General features: G+C 44.3%; 1 protein-coding gene across 3 annotated transcripts in view; it reads left to right on the forward strand.

Moving 5' to 3' along the window:
- The window catches only part of LOC125395308 (regulatory solute carrier protein family 1 member 1), a 41,490-nt gene extending 17,368 nt beyond the window's left edge, over nucleotides 1-24,122 (forward strand). For 2 of the 3 annotated variants that reach the window (XM_048426622.3, XM_048426623.3), the window contains exons 5-9: nucleotides 3,743-3,870; nucleotides 7,949-8,077; nucleotides 12,524-12,627; nucleotides 16,317-16,506; nucleotides 22,044-24,122. In XM_048426622.3, the coding sequence (XP_048282579.3) occupies nucleotides 3,743-3,870; nucleotides 7,949-8,077; nucleotides 12,524-12,627; nucleotides 16,317-16,506; nucleotides 22,044-23,827 (2,335 nt within the window). In that variant the 3' untranslated portion in view covers nucleotides 23,828-24,122. Of the gene's footprint in view, nucleotides 1-3,742; nucleotides 3,871-7,948; nucleotides 8,078-12,523; nucleotides 12,628-16,316; nucleotides 16,507-19,212; nucleotides 19,276-22,043 lie in introns of those variants that run through there. The other variant, XM_048426624.3, reaches the window with a different exon arrangement.
- Nucleotides 24,123-26,600: the final 2,478 nt, after the last annotated feature.

The following is a 26,600-nucleotide window of genomic DNA, read 5'->3' on the forward strand; positions in this document are numbered from 1 at the left end:
AAAATGACCATCTGCTCCCCAAACCCAATTCAATTTTTGTTGCCAATGGTGAAAATTCTCCTGTAACTAAGAGGAACAAATCTAATGATACTCCCATTACACTGAATAGCAGGGGAGCTGTAGTTGCCCAACTTGCTTGCTTTATTATACCCATAGGCTCTCCCCACCCTTTGCCTACACTGGACCCTCACATATTCGTACTCAATAGACTAGTCCTTTATTACCAGGCTGTATCTAGGACACTCTGACTATTCTCGAAATTGAAGAAATAAATCATACTTAGAACTTATTGACAGCCCTAAGCTATTTGCTCATGTTCTGTTTGTTAAGTGTTCTCTTTACATGTATCAGATAATGGCGAATTTCCCCCTCTCTTACGCAGTTAAACAAGTGTTCTGCCACTGGGTCACATTCCTCATCTCTGCTTTTATTTTTTATTTCTCTGCTTGTCAACAATCTCACTAAGTTGACAAGCTAGCCTTAAATTTAACGTCCTGCCTCGGCTTCTCCACCAGCTGGAAGGCCTGTGCAGCTGTACTTCAATCAGATATTAGTGAGTGTCCATGGACATAGCTTGACTAGCTGAGTCAGCCCAGAGAAATAAACCATTTATATTCTCAGATTGAGACTCTAAGGGAGTCTGACATTGATTTCAGGCGTAGTTGCATTTATCCTAGGTAGTGGAGGTGGGAAGGCGCCGTAGACAAACCCTGGAAATGGAGTGTATCGAATTGAAACAGATTGTTTCCCATAGGGGTGGGGTAAAGGAAACTGGGTGATGTAGGGAAAGGAGATTACCAGATTACTCAGAGTGCCCAAGCTGGCCTGTCACTTCTGTGCATCTGGGGCTGCCCTGAAACTCTTTGTGTTTGGTTGACTTGGTTGACTGGTTCGTTGAATTGTGTTGTCTTGAGCTAGCCTTGAGCTCAGGTCTACCTGCTTTTGTGTGTTCTACCACATGTTGTGAATACTTTAATTTTATTGGTGTGTGTCTGCACGTACACATATATGAGCCACAGAAGTGTAATGAGTCTGTTGGATAATTTGGAGCTAGAAGTAAAGGCAGGTGTGAACTGTTTGACATGGGTGCTGATAACCAAACTTGGGTCCTTTGGAAAAACAGTAAGCTTTCTTACTACCAAGTCATCTCTCCAGCCCAAGAAATGTGGTCAAAGCTGCCTAGAGTTTAAGCATTTTTATTATTTATCAGTATGGATGTCCATGCGGTGATACATGTGTGTCAATCAGAAGATAGAGTGCGGGAATTATATCTGGTTTTCTCCTTCCACCATGTGTCATAGAGATCAAACTTAAATTGTCAGATTGGTGACAAGACAACCCCACATTCAGAGGAGACTTTGCACTTCTGAAGCTCTTCGGTTGTGACCTTCAGAGCCGCAGCAGATTGGTTGTATTATTTCAAAGGATTAATTTTTCTGAGATTTTTTTGGGCTTTTCCTCAGCAGCACTCACTTCATTCATTCATTCATTCATTCACTCACTCATTTATTTATTTGAAGCGACTTTTCTTGCTGAACCTGGAGCTCACAGGTTTAGGTAGGTTTACTGGCTGGCCAGTGAGCTCCAGGGACCCTCGTGTATACCTCCCCACCACTGTAATTAGATACTGCCAGGTCCCCTTGTGTTTGAATAGTAAACATATTGCAACTGAGCCATCTCCCTAGCCCCACATACTCTTTTTCTTTTTCTCTCCTGAAACGTAACTTGGATTAGAACAACATCAGGGGTTATATAATTATTTGTATGTAATTTCTAAATTTATAATGTGCCATTACATAAAGGTATTTAATTTTATCAAATATGTTTTAAAATTTCTGCTTGTCACATGCCAGCATTATACATGGGCATGTGTACACCAAGGTGTAGTAAGTAGCTTCCCTGTTTGCCAGACTAAATTAAACAAGGATGCCTGGGCTTGCTAAGAAGTGTTACCATCAGTTCAGTGAACCAGGGTGTTAAGGAAAGCGCAGGCAATGGCGTTCAGAGCATGGGTCTGCAGACTTTCTGTAAAGCTAGGTAGTTAGCTGTTTTAGGTTTTGTAGACCATGTGATCTATTTCAGTTCTGTGCCTGCCATGTAAATCAGCAGTAACATTGGACAGCATGTTAGTTACTTATCTACTTGCTGTGACAAGAAACTTAAGGCAAGGAGAGTTTATTAATTATTTATTCTGTTTAAGGCCCTAGTCCATGATGGCAGGGAAGGCATGGTGACAGGAACATGTCTCCTTTTTATTCAGTTTTGGACCCCAGCCTGTGAAATGGTGATGCCCACATTCAGAGTTTCCTCAGTTAACCCTTTTTAACCCTTTTCAGAAGCACCCTCCGTGACAAATCTAGACTGGCATTTCTGTGCAGATTTTAAATCCAGTGTAGCTGATAACTGGATTTAACATCAGATGGTATGTAGACAGTGCCTCTGTGTTCTTATGACATGTGCACATGTATTGGAATGTGGTCTTAGCCGTCCTTAGTTCACAGTGAACTTTACCTCAAATTATAGACCGAGTTCACTATTTCCAGCCTAAAGGTATACGGTCTAGCCAGTCAGTATGTGTATCTCAGGCTGGTCTTAAATGTAGCCAAGGGTGACCATAAAGTTCTGATCCTCCTGCCTTTAGTTCTCAGATGCTGGAGGTACAGGTGTGCACCACCACACCTGGAGTATATGATTCTGGGGCCCCTGCTTTCGTGCATACTGTGAAGGACTCATCCAACTAAGCTACATCTCCAGATAGATGCAACATTTGAAGCTCTGCTCTTGACTTACTTAGCACCATAAGCTAAATTCTGTAAGGCTGTTCATCAGCGTTGTAATGGGAAGGAATTGTGGGTTTTTTCATTTTTCAGATTAGAAAAGCCAGTTGTGGAGATGAAGCAGCCTACACAGCACAGACAGGTGGAATACCTGTGATTCTGGTCGCAGACTAGTAAGGCTGATGTACTGGGGTGATACTCAAATGCCCAGGACATCCTCGGTTAAAACAGCATGGGGTTGGAGAGATGCTCGGAGACCAAGAGCACTGGATGCTCTTCCAGACTTCCTGAGTTCAATTCCCAGCAACCATATGGTGGCTTGCAGTCATCTATAATGAGATCTGGTGCCCTCTTTTGGCAAGCATACACGCAGGCAGAATGCTGTATTCATAATAAATAAACTTTTTTTTTTTTTTTTTAAGGAGCATAGGACTGGCATAGCAACACATTCCTTTATTACCAGTATTTGGAAGGCAGGGCAGCGGCCAGGGCTACACAGAGAAACCATGTTTCAAAAAGATCCAAATCTAAATAACAAAAAACTAAAAATATAGGAACATGGTGCTCACATTATAATTCCAACACTAGAGAGGCTGAGATGAGAGGGTCACAAGTTCAAGTCCAACCTGTGCTATGCAGTAAAAACCTGTCATAAGTATTACTAATGAAATTTCAATGTTTGGTAAGATCAAAAGGGCCTGGGGCCTTGCTTTCTATGAGTTTTTCCATCTGTGAGCTTTTAGGGGGACATGATCATTTTAGAGGAGGATGGTTTTTATGCCTGTCTTAGGTCTTCTGCCAGCTCTGTCTCTCATCACCTCCTGTTGAGTCACCTGTGGGGAACACAGAACCAATTTCCATTCAGTGACTCAGCTGCTCCAGTTAGGGCAAAACCGTTTACAAATGTGTTTGTGGTGTTCTTTCCGGAAACGGAGTTTTCAGTGTGCTTCTCTGACTTGCCGCAGGCAGCAGAACATCGAGGAGAACATGACGATAGCTATGGAGGAGGCCCCGGAGAGCTTCGGCCAGGTCGCCATGCTCTACATCAACTGCAGAGTGAACGGGCATCCTGTGAAAGCCTTTGTTGACTCAGGTGGGGATGGAGCGGAGGCACTGGTCCTGTGCTCTGCTTGCTGGTGCCTAGAAGTTACATTTTCACTTTTCAGTCTTTGTGTTAGTGATAGATTTCTTTTCCCAGTCGTTTCTTACCTGATTTTGTGTTTGCCGTGCCTCAACTGGTAGTAAGGGCCCAGGGGGTGTTTCTAGGTTCTTGTCCACTTAACCAGAGAACTGAAAAATAGAGGCTAGCACAGGGAGACATAGTTGCGATTGACCGGGGGCAGAGAGGGATCAGCAGTTAAGTTAGTGCTGCTCTTGGAGAAGATGTGGGTTCAGTTTCCAGCACCCAGATCACATAGTTCACAAACACCCATAACTCCACCCCTCTTCTGGCTTCCTGGCCACCTGTACTCACTTTGAACCCCCTCACACACATGTACATGTAATTAAAATAGAATAAAATCTTAAAAAGAAGAAGGTTGGCAGGTTAACCTTGGGCCAAATGGGTAACAGTCAGTATTTAGGGCCCCAGTTATTTGGAACTGCTTTTTGTGGGACTCAAAAAAAGGAAGGGTTGGTTACTAAGGAGGTGGTTTGAGTAGTTCTCTGTTTTGATTGATAAATTAGGTCATATGTTCATTTTTCTTACTGTATCAGATTTTAGTTATATGTGCACTCAGTTATACCTAGACACAAGACTGTAAATAAGGGATTCCCCCTAAAAGGTCACGAGGTGGCGCTCGTTTCCCTTATTGTGCACCCCAAACTGCATGCATTGGCTGAGTGCTTAGTGGTAAGGCTTCCTGTCAGGAGCTGCAGGACATATGAGAGAGAGAAATGTGTAGCTCCCCAGTGCACATTAAATGCTTCCTGTACACCAGGCTCTGCGCTTGATGCTTAGTACATCTTACTGCGTCCATCATATTTCAGCCTCAGACATCTCTATGAGCCATGGTGTGTCCCTGCTTTACAGATAAGGAAGCCAAGTCTCTGTCCCAGGTAGAGAGTTGGTGAATTCAGCCTCAGCTTGATGCCAGAGACTCCTTCGTCACTGAGCTAAAGCAGATGCACATTGGGTGGGTGTGCTGGATGTAGAGACCAGTTTCCCTAACTGGAGTACATGGGTGAGTCTCTCGGAGTGACCGTTAAACTGCTGCACAAGTAGGAACTGGGGTTATGAACTAAGTCAGCTTCTCCCACATTAGTTTGTGGAGACGAGGACAGAATTCCTTCCAGACTTCCTAGACTCTTTCTGGGCCTTTTGAATCTTAGTTTCCTCATAGATATTTTGATTTTTGTTTTTTTGTGTGGTCAGAGTGGAATCCAGGGCCTTGCCTGCTAAGCAAACATGACCACCACTGTGTAATATCCTAGTTACCATTGTCACCTTTCTCATGCCCACGATCTGCTAGTACCCACAAAGAATGGGTGCTTTTAATGCCCACCGATGCACACACAGTGAATTGAGACAACAGGATTGGTTGGTGAGTCTGCAGCCAGGCATAAGCAAAGGTAAGACTCATATAAATGAGAACAGGGAAAGGATCCTTTGTGTGTGTGTGTGTGTGTGTGTGTTTTAAACTTTTTTTTTAAAAAATATTTGTTTATTAAGTAAACAATGTTCTTTCTGTGTGTATGCCCGCAGGCCAGAAGAGGGCACCAGATCCCCTTACAGATGGTTGTGAGCCACCATGTGGTTGCTGGGAATTGAACTCAGGACCTTGGGAAGAGCAGGCAATGCTCTTAACCTCTGAGCCATCTCTCCAGCCCCGTGTTTTAAACTTTTAATGATATAAACAAAAATATACCTAAAAGTGAAGCTTCTGGAAAAACCATTTGTTCTTCCCTATCTTGTATCATTCCTCAAATTTGACCTTATCTTGCGTTTCAGGGCTGGGTCCCTAAAGACATCCTTGTTGAGGAAAGGATCCTTTATAGGAGGCCAGAGTAAACAGGAGACACATTGCTCCCACTTTGAAATGCTTCTAGGTGTAGTGAGAGTGGAGCTGGGGTACTGGGAGAGAGGGCCTGGGTTAGATCCAGCAATCTATAAATTGAGCATGGTGGCACAGACCTTAATCCCACCATTTGGGAGGTAGAGGCAGGAGAATTAGAAATCTAAGGCCATCAACAGCTCTATAATGAGTTTGAAGCTGGGTTTATGAGGGTTATGTTTTATCTCTCTGAAACAGGAGGTAGGAGAATGTAAGGCTATAGATCAACAGGATGCAGTGGGCCTGACTCTGGGCATTGTGACTTACACAGTCTTATAAAAAGTGGGAACCTTAGCTGGGCACACACCTGTAATTCCAGCACTCAGGAGGCAGAGGCATGTGGATCTCTGAGTTCAAGGCCAGCCTGGTCTACAGAGTGAGTTCCAGGACAGCTAGGGCTGTTACACAGAGAAACCTTGTATCAAAAAATTAAAAAGGTGGGACCTTTAAGGGTTATTGAATAAGTAAAGAAATGACTTTAAGGAGGTTATAGTTTGGGATGAGTACAAGCAGAATCAACTGGAAAAATTCTTTAACTTCGAGGGTCATATTTGCTTTAAATTATGTATGCATGGCACAGGTTCAAAGCCAGAGAAGAATCTACTCAGGAGGGAGGTGGCTGCGAGCCAGACTAGTAGCTATGGTAGGAAGGAAGGAGGTCAGAAAAGCAGGCATTTCAGAGACCTTATTTGTGGGGTCAGGACAGTTGTAAGGGCACAGTGAAGGCAGCAGGAGTCAACATTATAGTATGCCATAGCTGTAAGAAGGTGAGAAGGCCATGTCACTGGCAACGATAGAGAAATTCAAAGTGAGGTTTGGGATGAGCTAGAGATTTCCAGTACACAGGTGTATGAAGCCAGGATTCAAGGGAGGGGCTAGGGCTAGACAAAGATTATAGAAGTGTCTGTCTGAGATAGAAAATACCCTGAGGTCAGGCTAGGGATGTGCCCTAGGTGATGACATGCTGCTTGTGTAGCTTACTCAGAGCCCTCAGTGTGGTACCCAGCACTGCATCATAGAACATGTTTGTTACATAGAGTTACATAGAACATGTAATCCTAGAAATCTTCCTGCTTCTGACTCCTGAGTGCTGGGATTAAAAGTATGTGCTGGTGGGGCTGGAAAGATGGCTCAGTGGTTAAGAGCAAGTCAAGACTGTTCTTTCAGAGGGTCCAGGTTCAATTCTCAGCACCTCACATGGCATGCTCACACCTGTCTATAACTCTAGTTCTAGGGGAACCAACACCCATGACAACACCAATGCACATAAAATTTAAGAAAGAAAAAAGTATATGCCACTGTGTCCAACTTTTCTAAAGTGGCTCTGGGATCAAACCATGCTAGGCAGGCACTCTCCCACTGGGCTGTACTCCTAGCTGCAGGCTCTATTAGCTCATGAGCCATAGTGTCCCACTGCTTTAAATAAAAATCACTTGAGTCTGTGTGCTGAAGTACACACTTGTAATCCCAGAAGGCTGAATCAGGAGGATTACATATTCAAGACTAATTTTGGACTACATAGGAAGTGAGACCCTAACTCAAAAACAAAACAAAACAAAAGCAAACAACAACACAAAATGATGACATGTTCTAAGTGTAAAGTGCTGCTTAACTTAACACTGCTGTCTATGGACAGCAGCATTTGAAGTTTAGGTCGCTTCCAGACGCGCTTGTTTTCTGCAGGTAAAGTTTTTAGTGTCATTCTGGTACTCCATTAAAAACACACTCCTGCTGGGTGGAGGCGGCACAAGCCTTTAATCCCAGAACTCAGGAGAACAGAGACAGGCAAATCTCTGAGTTTGAGGCCAGCGTGATCTACAGAACGAGTTCCAGGACAGGCTCCAAAGCCACAGAGAAACCCTGTCTTGAAAAATTGCAAACAAAAAAAACAAAACAAAACAAAAAAAAAACCCAACAAAAAACTCTTGGGTTTCTGTACTGGTTTAGATTCTGGTACGGAAATTGAATTAAGCAGGGGTGTCGGTGCACATCTGCAATCCTAGATCGTGGAGGTTGAGGCAGGAGGAACATCAAGAGTTTTCAAGAATAAATAAAAGAGCGGCTAGGCAGGGAGGTGTGTGTTATAATTTCTACAGTTTGATATCTCTCTCCCTCCAGGTGCCCAGATGACTATTATGAGCCAGGCTTGTGCAGAAAGGTGTAACATCATGAGACTGGTGGACCGTCGTTGGGCTGGCATAGCCAAAGGCGTAGGCACACAGAAGATTATTGGAAGGGTGCATCTAGGTGAGTGAAGGCAGGCAGACGCTTGCTGCTTTCTGGTAGGGAATTTTTAGGGTGGTTGAGTTTTAAGGTTCTTTCATAATCACCTCTGGTTGATGTGACCATAAACATGCAAATAAGCAGGTGTAGCTCAAATTCTGATTGGTCTTAATAATAAAAACCCAGAGTCAGGTATTGGGGGTAAAAGCTGAAAGATCAGAGATGCAGAGCAGCCAGCCACTAGTTCTTACTGCTGTGAAATCCTCAGATAGAGTGGGGTATTCTGATTCTACAAGTCCTCAGACTAAATGCCTGAATGAATTGAACTCTTATCTCCTCCCACCTTATATTCCTCTCTCTGCCCAGCCATATCCCTTCCTGTTTCCACCTCCCTCGCTCTGGGATTAAAGGTGTGAGGCGACACCGCCTGGCTCTTTCTCTTTTAGACTGGATGAACCCTGTACAACCCAAGGTGACCTTGAACTCACAGAGTCTCCCAAATGCTAGGATTCAAGGTGTGCTATCACTGCCTGGCCTCTGTGACTAATTAGTGGGTAGTTCTGCATTCTGATCTTCAGACAAGCTTTATTTGTTAGATCACAAACAAAATATCACCACAAGTGGGTGTGTTTCTGTAGATACACCTGCTCCTGTGCAGGTCAGAGGTCAACTTTGGGAGACTTCCACTCTTCCATGGTCCCTGGACTTGAATTCAGGTTGTCAGGCTTCTGTGGCTAACAGTTTACTTGCTGAAACATCTTGCTGACCCTAGAGTGTGTGTTCTTCCCTCTAGTCAGAAGTCATTTCCCTAGAATCATGATCAGTGTTGCTGTGGGAATGTTGAATGCCCTTGGGAAGTATGGTCCCTTTCTTCTTTTAGTCCCCCTTAGGGTATTTTCATATACTTGAGTGTCTTCCTTTCCTTTCTTGTACTTGTGTGTTACTGGCTTTTTAAGTCTGGGGATGCATGCTTCAGTTCCATGATGGAGCCCAGTGCACATGATAAGCACACCCCACAGCCAAGCTGTCCTCTGTCCTGCCCCTTGATGTGTTCTGATGGTGATCTCTCTTCCTGTTGCTCAGTCAGTGGTCTCCTGTGCCAGACTCATCCTCCATATTCTTAGTGTTTTGTTTTTTATTTTTATTTTGTGTGTGTATATAGAAGTGAGAGGGGGCAAAATATTAATGGATCCTAGAATGGTCATTCTGTCAGTTAAATCTTTCTAGAGAAACACTGTAGCAAATGTATCTAGAGGTATGTTTCCATAGATAGTCTAGATCCTATCAAGTTGGCTATCAAGATTAACTTCATAGGCCCTTTATTTCATGAACTGTCAAGACATCATAGCAAGGGTTTCCAGCACACAGACTGCACATGTGGAAGGGTAGTTAGGAATGGAATATTTAAGATGTGTGTGTGGGGGGGGGGGTTCTTGCTGCTTTTGTTTGTTGTAACTCAGTTTTGTGGGTTTTGTTTTTTAAAGATTTATTTGTTATATTTTATGTATAAGTGGTTTTGTCTTCTGTGTCTCTCTGGTGCCCTTGGAGTTTAGAAGAGGATATCAGCTCCTCTGGAGTCTTAGAGATGGGTGTGAGCCTCCATGTGAGTGCTAAGAACCTAAGTTGGGTCCTCTGCAAGAACAGCAAATGTTTAACCTCTGAGCCATCTCTCCAGCCCCAATTGTGTGCTTCTGGGTCATGGATTTTATAGTAGTAGTGTCAAAAACTGGACCCTATGCAGGTCTCAATTAGTTTCTCGTTTTGGCTATCATCACCAAGGGGTTATCTGCACTCTAGATGTCTGTGGGAATCTTAGAGCAAGAGAGAAGGTGAAGGTGTTCTGGGATAGCTGCATGTCCGTGTAGAGAGAGGAACCAGACCAGCTTCACAATGCCCATATATAATTGTCCAGGTGGATTACAGCTCAAGTATGGGTTAGAAAATGCTTGAGTTGGCAAAATGCTTGCTACACAAGTGTGAGACCCTGGATCTCAGCCTGTAAAAGCAAGGTGTGATGGCACCTGTCTGCAGCCTCAATACTGGGAACACAAACCAGCTAATCTGGGTACTGGTAAGCCATCCAACCCTGTCAAAATGGGTGAGACTCTATTTCACAAACTACAGTGGAGAGCAATTGTAGTGATAATTTTATTTATGTTTTAATAGATAAAGCTTGCCTAGATGGGCAAAACTAAGTCACTAGGAGTCAGGCAGTGGTGGCACCTTCCTTTAATCCCAGGATTTGGGAGACAGAGACAGATGGTTCTCTGTGCGTTCAAGGCCACTCTGAGCTACACAAGATCCATGCAGAAACAGGTCCAGGTGGTGGTGCCTCACACCTTTAATCCCAGTCCTAGGGAGTCATACACCTTTAATCCCAGCACTAGAGGGAGTATAAAATGGGAGGAGAGAGAGGCTTAGTCTGAGGTTGCTTAGCATTGGTAGAGGTAAGACTTCTCTAGTGGCTTAGCTGCCTTGCTTTTCTGGTTTTCAGGTTGAACCCCAATATCTGTCTTTGGGTTTTTATTATTCATGCTACAGGCAATAGAGGAAAAGGCACTTAGCATCACACTGCAGTCTCCACATGTTCACACCTGAACCTGAGTACACCACATGTGCTTAGAGATTGTGGTGTCGCATACACTTGTAAGCTAAGCATTTGGCAGGTGGAGGCTGGACTACATGACACTCGTAAAACTGAATATGAAGAAGATAATAAAGAAAACAAGGGAAAAGAGACAGTCTCTCTATAGCCCTGACTAACCCTGGAATTCATTATGTAAGCCAGGCTGGCTTTGAGCTCACACATCTGCCTGCCTCTGCCTCTGGATTATTAAAAGTAAACTCTATGCTGAGCAAGATTAAAAAGTTTGTCATGAGAGCTGGGCGTGGTGGCACATGCCTTTAATCTAATCTCAGCACCCAGAAAGCAGAGGCAAGCAGATCCCTGAGTTCCAGGACATCCAGGGCCACACAGAGAAACCCTGGCGAGGGGGTTCCTTGAGCACATGTGGTATTGTACATCTATAGTTCTAGTACTTGAAAAGATAAATAATACTTTAATAAAATAGACACAGTGTTGGCTATAATAATATAAGATAGAAATATGTATAATACTATCTAAAGATTGAGGAAAAGCTAAAAATGATTAACACAGATCTAAGATAGTTGGGAGATTTGGAGGAGACAGATAAGAGGAATATAGGAAACATATCACTTTGGTTCTCTTTCTTTTTAAGATTTGTTTTTATTTATGTGCATATGTCTAGGTGAGTGTGTGTCCCATTTATGTGCACAGGCTAACTGGAGTTACAGGCATTGTGAACTGCCAGCATGGGTCCTGAAACTGAATTCAGTTCGTTAGGAAGAGCAGCAAGCACTCTTAACCACTGAGGCAGTCTCACACTTTGGTTTTCTATTTCTTCATCTGGAAGCTAAGTGCGTGGTTGTTTAGTATACTTTATATTGGACACACAGCTCACACTCTGTTTGCCTTGCTTCTTAATAGTAGCAAAGTAATTTAATGCCTTTTTAAAAAATGTTTACGGGTGTTTGCCTCCATTCACATCTGTGCTATGGAAACCAGAAGAGGGCATAGGACACCTATATCTGGAGTTATTGGTGATTTTTGAGCTGTCTGTTGGTGCTGGGAATTGAACCTGGGTCCTCTGCAAAAGTAGCCAATACTCTTAACTGCTGAGTCGTCCCTTCTTCCCCTAGTAAAATAACCTTTTTTGTTTCATGTGCATTGGTGTTTTGCCTGAATGTATGTCTGTATGAGGCTGGAACAGAACTTAAATGAGATGCCATGTCAGTGCTGGAATTGGATCTGGGTCCTCTGAAAGAGCAGCCAGTACTCTTAACTGCTGGGCCGTCTCTCCAGCTCCTAGTAAAATAAATTTTAACCTGAGAAGTAAGAGACAAAAGCAAAGCCAGACTTTACTTGTGTCTCTGATTTGGCTCTAACAGGCAATGAGAAGCCTTGTCTTGTGTGAAGGTTGATTTTAAAAGATTGCAGATCTGCTGGTTCTGTTGCTCTCTAAGAAACACTTAGGCAAAATGTGTCAGAGTGGTGTGGCTTGGGCTCTAGCAACCATGTACATAGTGTACTCACAAATACCCAGTAAACCATTTATAAGTATATAGAAAGCCGTTGGTTAATACCAGAGAGCTGATTTCACTGTTACTGTCGTGTGTGTGTGTGTGTGTGTGTGTTAATCTTTTTAATGCTTGCTTTCATCACCTGCTGAGCATGGGTCCTGATAGTGGTCCATGAAAAGCCAGGTATTCAAAACAGTAGCTCTACTCTGAAAACTTCATTTGCTTCCCAGCCTGTTTCATTGTTGTGCCCTCCTTGGCTTGACTGATCCCAGGAAGCCCAGTGCAGGGGATGGGTTCCTCCACTGCTGCCCCAGTGGCTTGCTGGCTTGTGCAGCAACCTCAGTAATGTCTCCTCTTCTTGTGCTTTAGCTCAGGTTCAGATTGAAGGTGATTTCCTGGCATGTTCCTTCTCCATACTCGAAGAGCAGCCTATGGACATGCTTCTGGGACTGGACATGCTTAAACGACATCAGGTAATTAAGAGCTTTTGTATGTGTGTGTACATGCATGAGCACACATAAGTGCGTGGAGGCTAGAGGTTGACAGCAGATCTCCTTGGTCTGTTTCACTTTGTTTATTTTAGCTGGTGTCTCTCACTAAACCCAGAGCTCACCAATTTGACTAGACTGGTAAGACAACAGCTCCAGGGATCCCCCTGTGCCCACTCTCCAGTGCTGAGGTTATAGGTGTGTGATGTTGCACCACGGTTATGGGTTTTGTTGTGTAGCCCTGATAGGCCCAGAGCTCACTGTATAAGGAAACCTGCCTTGAACGTGCATGTTCTTGCACCTGCCTCTTGATCCTGGATCATAGGCATGTACCATCATACCTGAGCCATCTGCTTTTGCTATGTGTCTCTGGTATTTATATCAATTCTGCTAGTGGCATAGATTTACAAACCAAGAAACATGTTTTTCAAACATGGAAATGCCTTTGGTAGATTCTGTTGTATAGAGTTGAGATGACTGTCATTACAAATAGAGTCTGTCAGTTGGGTGTGGTAGTGCACGCCTTTGATCCTATCACTTAGATCAGATCCTAGCACCTAGAACAGAGAGGTAAGCCAAGTATCTGTGAGGCCTGAGCTGAATAGTGAGACCCTGTCTCAAAATAGCAGCACAGATCTCTACTTGTAGGACCTCTAGGGATAAGCTAAATCTTGTCTGTTTTGACATTATAATAGCAATTTTATTTATTATTTTAACCTTAAAATTTTTTTTAGACTTAGCTTTATCTTATGTGCTTTGTTCACAAGAATGTTTGCACCACATGCATGTGTGGTGCACTTAAAGAGGAGCTGGACAGATGGCTCAGTGGTTGAGAGCACTGCCTGCTCTTCCAAAGGTCCTGAGTTCAATTCCCAGCAAGCACGTGGTGGCTCACAACTAATCCGTAATGGGTTCTGGTGCCTTCTGGATTGCAGGCATACATGTGTAACATGAGGAGCGGGCTGCTTGTCCTTCCGGCTGCCTGGCTATCTTATACCCGAAATAATCACACAGAAATTGTATTACTTAAATCACTGCGTGGCCCATTATCTCTAGCCTCTTATTGGCTAACTCTTACATCTTGATTTAACCCATTTCTAATAATCTGTATATCACCTCGAGGTAGTGACTTACCGGGAAAGATTTAGCATGTCTGACCTGGTGCCTCCATGGCGGCTCTCTGACTCTGCTTCCTTCCTCCCAGAATTCAGTTCTGTCTTCTCCGCCTATCTAAGTTCCGCCCTATCAGGCCAAGCAGTTTCTTACAACACATAAACAGAAGGACCTCCTAAACCATACATGCAGGCAAAACACTGTATACTTAATAAATAAATAAAAATTTTTTAAAGAAGTAGGAAGAGAGCATTGGATCCCCTGGAAGTACAGTTGAGATGCTTAGGAGCCACCGTTTGGGTACTGGAAGCAGAAGGTCCTCTGCGGGAACAGCTGCTCCTTTGCCTTTCTTCCTCACATTGAAATAGATTTTTTTTTTCCCCCTCGCATGATGGTATCTGGTTATGGTTTCCCCTCCCTCTATTCCTCCCAGTTCCTCCCATCCAGTTCCACCTTTCTATCTCATTAGCAAACAAACAGGCTTCTGTGATATGGTATGAGAAAATAAAACACACAGAATTGGACAAAGCAATCAGAAGGAAAAGAGCCCAAGAGAAGGCATAAGAAACAGACTTCCGTGTTCCCACTCAGGAATCCAATAAAAACAGTACAGTGGAAGCCAGAATGTATGCACAGAGGACCTGTACATACCTATGTGGGCCCTGTGCGTGCTGCCTCCTCTGGAGTTCACATGAGCTTGGATTATGGTGATTTGGAGCACCTTGTTTTCTTGACGTCATCATCCTCTGTCTTCTCTTTTTCGGGGGTTTCCCTGCTCCCTAAGGGGAGGGATGGAGACATCTCATTAGAGGGCTGTGTACAGGTACTCCTAACCACTGAGCTCTCTCTCCAGCCTCAGCAGGTTTTTGTTTTGTTTTGTTTTGTTTTGTTTTTCGAGACAGGGTTTCTCTGTAGCTTTGGAGGCTGTCTTGGAAGGAGTTTTTGTAGACCAGGCTGGCCTCGATCCACCTACCTCTGCCTCCTGAATGCTGGGATTAAAGGCATGCGCCACCACCACCCGGCATCAGCAGTTTTATTAAGTTGTATAATTTTAAGATTCTGATTAGAAATCAAGAGGGTTTTATTTTTTTTAATGATTTTCTGCAGGTGTTTAGTACATACTTCTCTTGGGTGTTAATTAAACAGTAGACAGAACATTGAGATTAAAAGAGTAGAGAATGGAAATGCTTTGTTCATACAGGGAGAATTATCTGACAACACGTTAATTTGTCATGATGCTTTATTCCTCGTCTAAAGCCTAAGATCCGCCATGCTCCTTGCAGAACATTGGTAGTGTCTGCTGGGTAACAGACACCACAGTAGTTCATGTTGTTTGTTTTGCTAAGCAAATGCTGTACCACTGAGTATAGCCTGAATCCCACTGTGGGTTTTTAAATAAAGTCAGTGCATTCACACCACTGTATTTTTAATATTCCACCTGAGAACGTAAGTCAGCAAGAGAGCACTTGCGTAGTGTATGAAAGACTCTCTAGTTCCAGGCCCCCTAAAATCAAAAAGCCCTAAAAAATAATGTATATTATATTAATTTAGCATTTTAGATAGGAGCAGTGAATATGTTTGGATAGATGAAAGCTGGGTTGTTTATTTGTCAGTTTTTTGTTATCTTTTAGCGTACACGGGTATTTTCTAACTTTACAGACATAAATCAAACATGGGCAACTGTCCAATTTTAAGTAGAAATAAAAACCACACAGGGAGCCAGGCGGTGGTGGCACATACTTTTAATCCCAGCATTTGGGAGACAGAGGCAGATGAATCTGTGAGTTTGAGGCCACCCTGGTCTACAGAGTGAGTTCTAGGCTCCAAAGCTACACAGAGAAAACCTGTCTTGGGAGGGCAGGGGGAAAGAAGGCCACACAGAAAAGGATAAAGTGAAGTGGCTGTAGTGGGTATTACATCTATAATCCTACCACTGCTCTCAGGCAGATGGATCAAGATGTCAAGGAAGGTCCAGATTATAGATGCTTTCTCAAAAAATAAAAAACAAAGGACAGGGAGATGACTTGGTTATAACGCTAGCTGCAGTGGCTGTGCAAGCTTGTTGACCCAGGCTTGATCCCCAGAGCCCTTGATGGGTGTGGTGGCATCTGTAGTCTCAGTGCTCCTACCCCAAGATAGGACATGGAGGCAGACCTGCCTAGAAGCTCACGAGCTTGCTGGCCTGAAGTATGCAATGCAGCAACAGAAACAGGAGACCAAATAGAGACAAGGACTAGGAGTTGGAGGCCAGCCTCCACTACATGCTGGGTTCAAGGGCCTATTTAAATCAGTAACGATCTAGGAAGATGTAGAGGCACACAGGCAGGAAGGTGAGTTGGAGGCTGTTAGACTACAGCATGAATCGAGGTCATTCTGGATTACATAATAAGACTTTGTCTCCCAAACCAGCTGTAAAACATTGCTGCTTTCAGGTATATAGTAAGGGTGTCTTTGTGTTTCTGTTTAAGCCTTCTCTTTTCCTGATCGTGTTCTTCATTGGTTGAATGTGGGGCTAAGACTTGATTCATTTACTGCTTTTCTTTGCTTTTCTTCTTCCAAAGTGTTCGATTGACTTGAAGAAAAACGTACTGGTAATTGGCACCACAGGCTCACAGACCACCTTCCTTCCTGAGGGGGAACTCCCAGAGTGTGCCCGCTTAGCATATGGAACTGGGCGAGAGGACATACGGCCAGAGGAGATTGCAGACCAAGAATTAGCAGAAGCCATTCAAAAATCAGCTGAGGATGCAGGTATTGGACTGACCATCTGAATAGTGCTGTTGTTAGTGGGGTGAAGGCCTTCCTAGGAATGAGCCTCGTTATTGAGCAGTAGTTGTGTTCTCTGTCTTCTTACTCCTCTTTCCATCTCTTAATACTGTGGAGAGAAGAAAGCTCCTGGGGCTGGAAAGTAGAGCACTGGCCCAGCGCATGTGAAGCCCTGGGCTCAGTCCCCAGTACCACATAAAGTGGATGAGGTGGTACACACCTGGAATTCTAGCACTCAGGAGGTCAAGGTGGGATAGTCGGTGCAAGGCTAGCTTGGCTATCTGAGACCCTGTCTCACCAAGGAGGAGAGAGGGTGGACAGGCTTTTCATTGCTATAGCTCAGCAGGTAAAGACACTCGCCACGGAAAGCTACAAACCAGAGCCCATGTAAAGGTTGAAGGAAAGCATTGACTCCACAGTTCTGCTCTGACCTGTGCATGCCCACCCATAGGTGCCATCATAATAAAAGGACTCCTATTTCAACAGATCAAGAAAAAAGAACCTAGGTAGCTGGGTGTGATGGCACACACCTTTTATCCTTGTACTCCCGGAAACAGAGGCAGGTGGATCTCTGTGAGTTGGAGGCCATCCTGGTCTACAGAGCAAGTTCCAGGATAGCTCTGACTGTTGCACAGAGAAACCTATCTTGGAAAACCGAAAAGAGAAAAAAGAATTTAGGTATAATAGCATATACCTGTAATAGTAGCAGTCCAAGACTGAGGCAGAAGAGTCAAAAGTTCAGGTCAAAACAACAACAACTAGAGAAGCCTTAATCCCAGCCCAGCACTCAGGAAGCAAAGCTGATCTCTACCTCTGTGAGTTCAGGCCAAGTTGGAACCAGGATCCAGTGCCGTGTTCGAGGTTAGGTCATTCTTTGCTTGCATGCTTCTAAAGCATCCTGTTTTGTTCATAAAGAAAGTTCTACAGTAAGCATACATTTTCAGGATCAGCAGTATCCCTGGAAATGCATCTCATTTTCTCAGCCCATTTATTGGTTTGAAGGAAGGCATTATCACTATGACTAAACAGTGAAGATGTTTACCAAAAGTGCTGCCTCCAAAGAAGAACCAGTGACGAGTGTAATCTTACTTTAATCAGTTGTAGTACTTATGCTGTCTGAGGTCTCAGAGTAAGGCCACATAGCAGTGCTTTGAAACCAGGCGCCCCTAACGCCTTCTGAATGTGAAGAAAGATCAGTCTTCTGAGGAAAATGGATCAAGACAACTTCCCTGAAATTCCCCATCTATTAACAGTACAGTGACTCATGTGCATTTTCCAGAAACTGAAAAGATTTAACTTTTAAGTGAATTGTCTTGATGTCTTAGGTTAGGATTGTTTATCAATGTGACCATCTCACACCTCGCTCTTTCTGGTAGAGTGCGTGAGAATTATGACCTCATGGAATAACTTTCTGCTCAAGTCAGAGATAATGTTTGAAAATCTTTGTTATGTAGACGGGCAGTGTTGGCACATGCCTATAATCCCAGCACTCGGGAGGCAGAGATAGGTGGATCTCTGAGTTCGAGGCCAGCCTGGTCTACAAGAGCTAGTTCCAAGACAGGCTCTAAAGGTACACAGAGAAACCTTGTCTCGACAAACCAAAAGTGAGTTACCAGCAATCATTTTACTCTTCCTAGAGGGTCAGTGCCAGTGAGCTCATCCACCTCCTTAGCCTATGGACGGCAATTTGGCAATTTTGACGAGCTGCTGACATTTTAAGATAGTGTTTCCCCATACAGCCATGTGCCGTAATTAGAGAAACACTAACTGATGGCAGCAGTGTTTCTAACCCAGTCAGTAACATTTAGCCTTCTGAAGTGTGCATCATATTCAGGGTACTAAAGTAGTGCCACCTTTTCAGGATCAGCAAAGAAAAACACAGACCAGTTTTAGAAACCACCAATCCATGGAACCCTTGCTACTAACACACGTGACCTTTGTGGATTTTTGTAGTGTTCTAATGGTGTGATTCTGCAAAGTTAGACTTGATTTATTAGGAGAATCAACTGCTTGGGATCATTAAAATCATGATTCTTTACATGATATGTGGAAGTATTTCCAGAAAGTTATTTATTTACAGAAAATTATCAGGGTATCTTTACTCTCTGTATCTATCTATAGACTTTAGGAACTGTCTAGCATGTCTGTATGCTGGTTAACTGTGAAGAAGGCAGCATCAGGGACTTAGCCACTCTTGGTTTGTCTTCAGAAAATGAATGAGAACCAGGTGTGCTGGCACCTGCCTATAAGCCCCATGCTTGGGATGTCAAATTCTAGGCCAGTCTGGGCTACATGGCCATACCTTGTCTCAAAACTCAAAAATAGAACTGTTGAGCGGTTGGAACGCTTCTACCCTTCCCACTGACCCTTCCAGGTGGCCGTCAAGCAGCTCTTTTGATGGATCAACTTTGCCGTAGCGCATTTGCCTCCTACATCTGTGCAGAGCTGTGAAATAATTTCTTTCCAAGTACAGTTAAAAATCTGTTGATGTAGAAACCTTGTTGGTTGTATTTGGAGAGAATTGAAGCAACCAGCAAGTCTTTGGGATGCCCAAGCTGTGGAAACATCCCTCAACATGGACTCCTCGCTCCTCATTTTAAGGATGGGAAGGATTGAAGACTACAGCCCTGCATGCTGTGTGGTTCTGCGTTCTTAACCCACGTTTGCTTGTCTGTTTCCTAATCCAAACAGAGCGTCAGAAGCCATGATGCATGTAGTGTGTGTGTGCTGCAGCTGGAGTGGGCCCCAGACCAGGTATTTATAGACGCCACGTTACCTTTCATCCAGTTGTCCTGTGCTCTGAACAGTCTCTGTCTGGAACCATTTTGGAAACTCAAGACTTGCCATCTCTGTTTCTCCCTGTTCAATCTGGTTACAACTAGCCTGTATATACACTTTTATGTGTGTTGGCATATGTACATGTAGGCATAAATTCTTGTTTAGAACATTACAGTCCAGGGGAGTCTTAGTGAAGGTACTATGTACCCAGCACCTCTGACAGTTGAGGACACTGAGTCAAGACTGTCGGCATTACAGCAGTTTGTTGCAGGTGGTTTGTTAGATGTCTCAAGCCATTTTGCTTTGAAAAGCTGGAAGTTCTTGTACATTGGAAGTTTATAGAAGGACAGCGTTTTCATCTTATTGAGCAGAAATGGAAACTTGAGCTGGATGACTTACCCAGAATCATAGTAATGGGTGGGCTGGGCGTGGTAGTGCCTCCAGCCATTCCCTTCTTGGGAAGTTGAGACAAGAGGATCCAAGGCTTAAGACCAAGAAGCCCGAACTGGGTAGTGAACTTACTTGGGAGGAAAATTGTTAGCAGAACTTTGGTTTTTTTTTTCCCCAAATAGTAAGAACTGATACTTGGCCTCTTCTTCTGTCTTTGGAAGGCAACTGCTGCCACTTCTTGTGTTGTCAGCAGGACTGTGTCCTTCTGAGTACGTTCACTGATTTTATCTGAAATAGCTTTAATAATAACAAGGGTTTGGAGGCTGGTTGTAATTGGACTCATAGCATTTCATTCTAATTCTCTGTCTCTCTCTTTCTCTCTCTCCTTCTTTTCCTCCTCACTCTCATTTTAAGGACATTAGGCATGGTTAATGTCCGTTAGCCGCTTTTTCTAATTCTCCTATTGCACTAGCTATTTCGGTTTCAAAAGGATGATATACATGCTGCCCTTATAGTGCCAGGCAGTGCTGTCACGCGCCTTTAACCCCAGCACTCGGGGGGCAGAGGCAGGCTGATCTCTGTGAGTTCGAGGTCCTGGTCTACATAGTAAGCTCCAGGACAAGGGACTACATAAGAAATCCTGTCTTGGGCCTGAGAGATGGCTCAGAGGTTAAGAGCACGGGCTGCCTTTCCAGAGGTCCTGAGTTCATTTCCCGGCAACCACGTGGTGACTCACAACCGTCTGTTTAGTGGGATCTGATGCCCTCTTCTGACATGAAGGCTTACGTGAAGAGCGATAAGTCTTCTTAAGAGTACATAAATAAAAAGAAAAAAAGAAAAAGAAATCCTGTCTCAACCCAGAAAAGAGATAGTGTGTCTGGCCTTGGAATCCAAACTGCTCTCTGCAGGACATCAGGAGTGGAAACTCAGCAGTGAGGGTGCTGTGCAGCTCAAAGCATCTGATTGAGTTTAACCAGAAGCCGTTGTTTCCAACCTTGGTAGCAGCCTGTGCCTTTTAATTCAAGACATTATGGGTGTTTGAAGGCCAGTTTTTAATGGTCCAGAAGGAGTTGGACCTATTGAATGGTATCATTGTAGCATCTGCACTGAGCTAGTGTTTGAGCCTGACATCATTTGAGGGATTGTTAAATTAGAGTGAATCTAAATTACTATTGCCTATTGAAAAACTATTGTTCTGTTCCTCGACCTTCCCTCCCCTGTATTCAGCAGAGAACTTCAATCTTGTTAGTAGTGTTTGGAAGCCAGGTGTGCTACTTAGTGTGTGTTGTAATGCCTACTTAGTCTGAAGCAGGAGGGATGCTTGCTGCAAGTCAGACCATACAGAACTGCATTATAGGCCTAGAGATAGAGTTGAGTGAGAATAGTGCCTCCCTGGCATACATAAAGCACCACATAAACTGGGAACAGTGATGCACACCTGTAATTCCAGTACCGGGAGGATCAGACTTCTACATCAAGCCAGAGGCCAGCCTGGGAGACAGGAAATCTAGCCTCAAGAATGAATGAATAAATAATTATAGTGTTTAATCAGATGAATAAAATTTTGTCTGCTTCATCTTTGGTTTTTTTGTTTTGTTTTGTTGTTTTTTGTTTGTTTGTTTGCTATGATGTTCTAGAAGCTTGGCTAGAAATGAAATCCATTATTTACTTCTTTATTTTCTAGGGACCTCTAGGCATGTAAACCCCATCTCTCTCAGTTGCCCTGCTCTGTCCCTAGCATACTTGCTTTTGGATTTCTTCTGTGTAACTTAGGCTCACGCTTGAAGCATAAGGAAGTGTGCTGGAGCCAGTGTGGGTAGCCCATGCTGTAATTCCAGCCCCCAGGAGGCTGACATGTGAGGATCACTGATAGTTCAAGGCTCATCTGTGCTTCCCCCCTTTTAAATATGAAGAGGGAAAAGAACTCGGTGAGAATCCAAAATTCACCAGAAATAAATAAGCATGACTGCTTGACATGATGGGACACTCCAGCACCCAGCATTCCAGTGTCAGGCCAGCTCAGACTATGTAGTGAGACCCTGCTTGCAATAAATACACGCTTAGGCAAGCATCTATAAGTGTGAACACTGACACAGCCATTATGAAGTACATGCTAACAGCCCTTCATGTATGGAATTTAGTAATTTTATTACTAAATTTAGTAATGTTTGTTACTCACTTTAGGTTCAGTGATGCTAACTCATCACAGAAAGATTTGTATTTTTTAAGCCTCATATTTGCAAGACAGACCTAAATTAAAAGACCTGCTTTTATTCTATTGAGATTTCATCCTTTGATAATTTAGTGGTCTAACTTTTTCTTTTTCTTTACTTTTTTTAAAAAAAAAAAAACAGAGAAAAGCAGTAAAGAATCTACCTCACTGGGAATGTCATCGTTGCTGACTTCAGATGGATTCAACCATCCAGCCCCTTCTTCAGGGCAGAGTCCTGAGGTTGGTAGCCCCACGAGTCTTGCTCGCTCTGTCTCTGCTTCAGTTTGCGCCATCAAGCCCAGTGACCCCAATAGCATTGATCCTGTAGCTATGGAGGCTGTGAAGGCTTCAGCTGAATTCCAGACAAACTCTCCGAAAACAGATCCTCCTCCTCTGCAGAACCTTCCTGATCTCGCTTCCCCAGCAGACCAGAATCCAACTATGCCTTTGCATAATTCATCCGAAGAAGCATTTGTTGCAGATAATCCAGAGAAGTTTGCTGTCGGGGGAACCCAGGGCCTCAGAGTTTATCTCCACACCAGACAGGACACTAGTTTATCTCTCACAACTACTGGGGTGCATGAGCCTCAGGTATTTGTGGAAGAAAAGAGTTGGCATCCAGAAAATCAGAACCCAGGTCAAGTGAATGGCCCTCAGCAGCCTAGAGAACCACACAGAGGGAGCGGTCAGCAGAGTGCCCCACATGACCAACAATGTCCTTGTGACACAAAAGACCTTGAACTTCATGAAGAAAATCAACAGGACCAAGAAAACATTGTCAGTTTAGAAGCTGTGATGAAAGGAGATGAAGTACAGGCAAATGCTCATCTTCTAGATACAGGGCACTATAGCTGCTCATGCCCAGAAACCCTGATGGACGTGGATACAATTGAACAGTCTCTGACTGTCGTGTGCAGCTCCGTGAGCAGGCAGGATGCCAGCATCAGGAGCCCTGGTGCACCGCATCTTACTTCAGATAATCCCGCGATGGAAATGGAAGCAGTACACTGCAGCCCCTCACCTGAAAGCATGGAACATTCCATCTCGACTTGGGGTTTGCAGCCCCCAGAAGATAATGTTGAAGTGTCTGCAATGGATAGCAAAGATAGCAGCGCTTCCTCTTCCCCTCTAAGTGACCACGGTCAGCCCTCTGTGGAGGCAGCCGAAGAATTTTGTTCATCTGTCACAGTGGCCTTGAAAGAACTGCATCATCTTTTGGTCATTAGCTGTAAGCCAGCTTCGGAAAATGCACCTGAAGATGCTACCTGTCGGTCAGAGATGCAAGCTGAAAGCCAAACAGGTACTTTGGACCTTTCCAGAAGGAGGGCCCAGAGTGAGAATCCGACCCCTAGTGACCAGTATCCCCAAGTCTCCTGTCACCAGGCCACCTCTGAATCAGAGAAGACAGAAATCATAGGCAGCACATCTTGTCTTGGGATAGAACATGGAGCGTACACTAGCTTCAGGGGTCTGGGTGATGGCTTGTCAACTGGCAAAGATGGTGTCCCCAGACCAAGGGAGTCAGTCAGGAAGAGCTGTTCTGTCGCCATAACCTCAGCTAAACCATCTGATCGGCCACATTGCACCTCAGGTGTGGAAATTTCACCCACATTTGCAGCAGGTGAGGAGGGTACGCACAGTCAACCTTCCGAGCACGTGCAGAATCCAGGCACAGACGGGCCGGAGACCAACAGTGTTTGCCCTGGAGCTTCGCCGCCCTCCCATGGATTGGACCCACCTGTCAGTCAGCCCTTGTCTTCTCCCCCCACTCTTCCACCCTTCATCTTTCCCACTGCTGATGTTAACCGGATTCTTGGTGCAGGCTTCACTCTGCAGGAAGCCCTTGGGGCTTTGCATCGAGTTGGTGGGAATGCAGACCTCGCACTTCTTGTTTTGCTAGCAAAGAACATTGTAGTCCCTACGTAATTGTGAGAAAGCGGCTAGACCGTACCCCATTCCCTCTGTGAAAGCTCTCCACACAGACACACTCACCACATACATACACAGTATATGTAGAAACCAACCTGCAAGCAAAATGTTGAGCCAGATTTTTTTTTTCCCGGCCAAAGTAATTTATGATCTTTTGTCTGATGAATTTGTCTATTTTACTTGTTAAAATTTGGGCCTTTTAAAATGTATTGGCAGTATGTGCATACAAAAGCTTTTTATTCTCATTAAGATGATGTATTCTGTAATAAAACAGATGGTTTTGTGTATAGCATACCATTTTAGACGAGTGAATGCTTTGAAAGCAGGAGCCACAAGGACCCTGCCACCCGTGCAGCTAGGAACAGGCCAGCCGCCGGCTGTGGCTCTGGCTGTGCTGTGTGCAGAATGTGGCTTGTAACAGGAATCTGGAGAAGAATTCAATAACTCCTGGAGTTGTATGTTTTGGTTTGTGTGCTCAGGGTTGACATTTAAATAGGGTGAGCGGGAGGGCTTAAAACTTGGGCTGTCTTGTGCTTCATAGGCTGCTGCATGGATTGATTGCCAGATACCTTTATGACGGTGGGTGGGGCGTGGGGGGTTCACATTAGAATGAGACATGGTGCTACTTGTATTTAAAAAGGGAAGGGGAAAAAAACTGATCATAATTCCATTTGCAAATGTCAAGGACTGTGAGTAGGAGATAATAATGACTTAGACAAAACACTGGAATATACTAGAGATAGGACTCTGGGCATCTCATTGACATCCCAGCCCTCAGTGCTCAGCCCCCAGGAGCCCTAGCTTCTGAAACACACCTGCTGGGAAGGTCTTCCCATGCTCACTCTGAACTGAGCGAGACTGAGCTAGGAGAACCTTTGTCCCTGGTCCTCTCGGTGCTTAGACTGGTCAGTCTGTGAGTGTCCTTCATGGCAGTGGGTACAACCGAAGTTCTGACGACAGTGGCCTTGGTACAGTTTCCATCCCTTTCTTTCCTCAGGAGTTTCTTTTCAAAGCAGGATCCATGTTTGTGTTCACCACATTGAGTTAGAGTGGGGCGGAATGCGGAGATACGTTTGCCGTGGCCTTTTTAATGTAAGTCTTCGCTTTGTAAGTCGTCCTGTGGCACCCACTGTGCAATAATCCCTCTGGACAGGCTTGAAAGCATCCTTTCCTAGAACATAAACCGTTGTCTTAGTTGTTTGGCAGGAATCTGGAATCTTGTTTTTCTCGAAAAGGATCTTGAGAACAGTTCCTGGTGAGAGTTTGCCGAAGTGAAGGTGTTGAAATCGGTTTCTGGACTTAGCACTAGCTGATTTGTGTCTAAAGTCCACCTCTCTCTCCTCTCCCTCTCAAACTTGTTCTTTCCATCAGAACTGAAGTCATTGAGCACAGGCGGGTTCACATCTCAGGAATCAGTGAAACTTTAGGAGCACTTACAGGGATCTGTTCTCTGGTCCATTTCTTCTTTTTGCCACGCTGCTTGTGTGCCGAGACTCACTTCAGCGACATGATGGCAGGTCACACACAGTATCACGACCCTTTCTGGAGTTTGGAAGTGGTTGCTGGGTGGCCTTGTGGTTTCTCTTCTCTGTTAGGCACTCAGAACATCAGGCTAGCCGAGAAGTTCTTTGTTTCAGACAAGCACAGCCTGTCCACCCTTTGCTTGTCGCACCAAAGTTGTGTGTGTGACACACTGGGAAGCTACCAAAGTTGTGTGTGTGACACACTGGGAACCTGCTCCCAGGAGTCTCTTACCTGATACAGAGTTGTGGCTAAAAGATCAAGTAGTAGCACACTGAGGCCTGGTGTTTGCTTTGGGGGGTGTGGGGTATATTTTAGGGTTATTAATCTTTGGGGCCACAGGGTGGGGTATGTAGAGAAGGTACTGATGAAAGACTGCCACTGCCGCCCCCACACATCCCAGAAAGCCTTCTGAACAGAGGAACTACCGTGCAAGACCAGTGGTTTGGCCACTGACTTTTTAAAATGGATGTTTGGGAGAGAGCCCTAGGCGGTATCAAATACCAGTCTGGAGAAGATGTCACTACAATAGCTTTTAATGAATCTACATGTATGTTCATTTTTAGAAGCAAACTGATAGACCAGATAGTCCTTTGGACTCCTTGGACTGAGCTTAGCTCACTTGCCAAATACTTTGTTCCTTTAGGTCATTACTTTGTTTTCAGCATAGTTACTTTTGAGTTTTAAACTCTTATCAAAAATAAATAAAAGATCTGGCATGCTGGCATATACCTTTAACCCCAGGAGGCAGGCAGATCTCTGCTAGTTCAAGGCCACCCAGAGCTACATTAGTGAAATGTCTAAAAACAGAAAGGTGGGGGGGGTCTTCTATCTGACATTAGTGAAAAGTAAAGTTAGGAATTGACTGACTTAAATTGAGCAGTCTTAAGAACAGGACATGAAAGGATGTGACCCTAGTGGACCTTCATTGTCAGATTTCACTTAGTAGCTGACTACCAAGGGTTAGATCCATCGTCGTGCATCCTGGTGCCCAGCATGTCGGACTACAGCCATAACCACAAGGGGCAACTCGCTTACCAAACATTGTCGGCGCTTACCTCCAGTGCTGATCTCCGTTTGTGCACCAAAGAGGATTTTCTTGTCAGGCTTGTGCTGAAGCTGGTGTGCAGAGGGGGCTTGGTAGCCAGACAGCACAACCGCAGCTGGGGCTCTGGCCCTCTGGATGTGCTAGTTCAGGCCTTCATCCCACAGTTTGGGCTCTAGGTTGGTAGGTGAAGAGGAGTCCAAT

This window comes from Myodes glareolus, chromosome 6 (assembly GCF_982192425.1).
Source record: "Myodes glareolus chromosome 6, mMyoGla1.1, whole genome shotgun sequence".
In the NCBI taxonomy this organism is placed as follows: Eukaryota; Metazoa; Chordata; class Mammalia; order Rodentia; family Cricetidae; genus Myodes; species Myodes glareolus.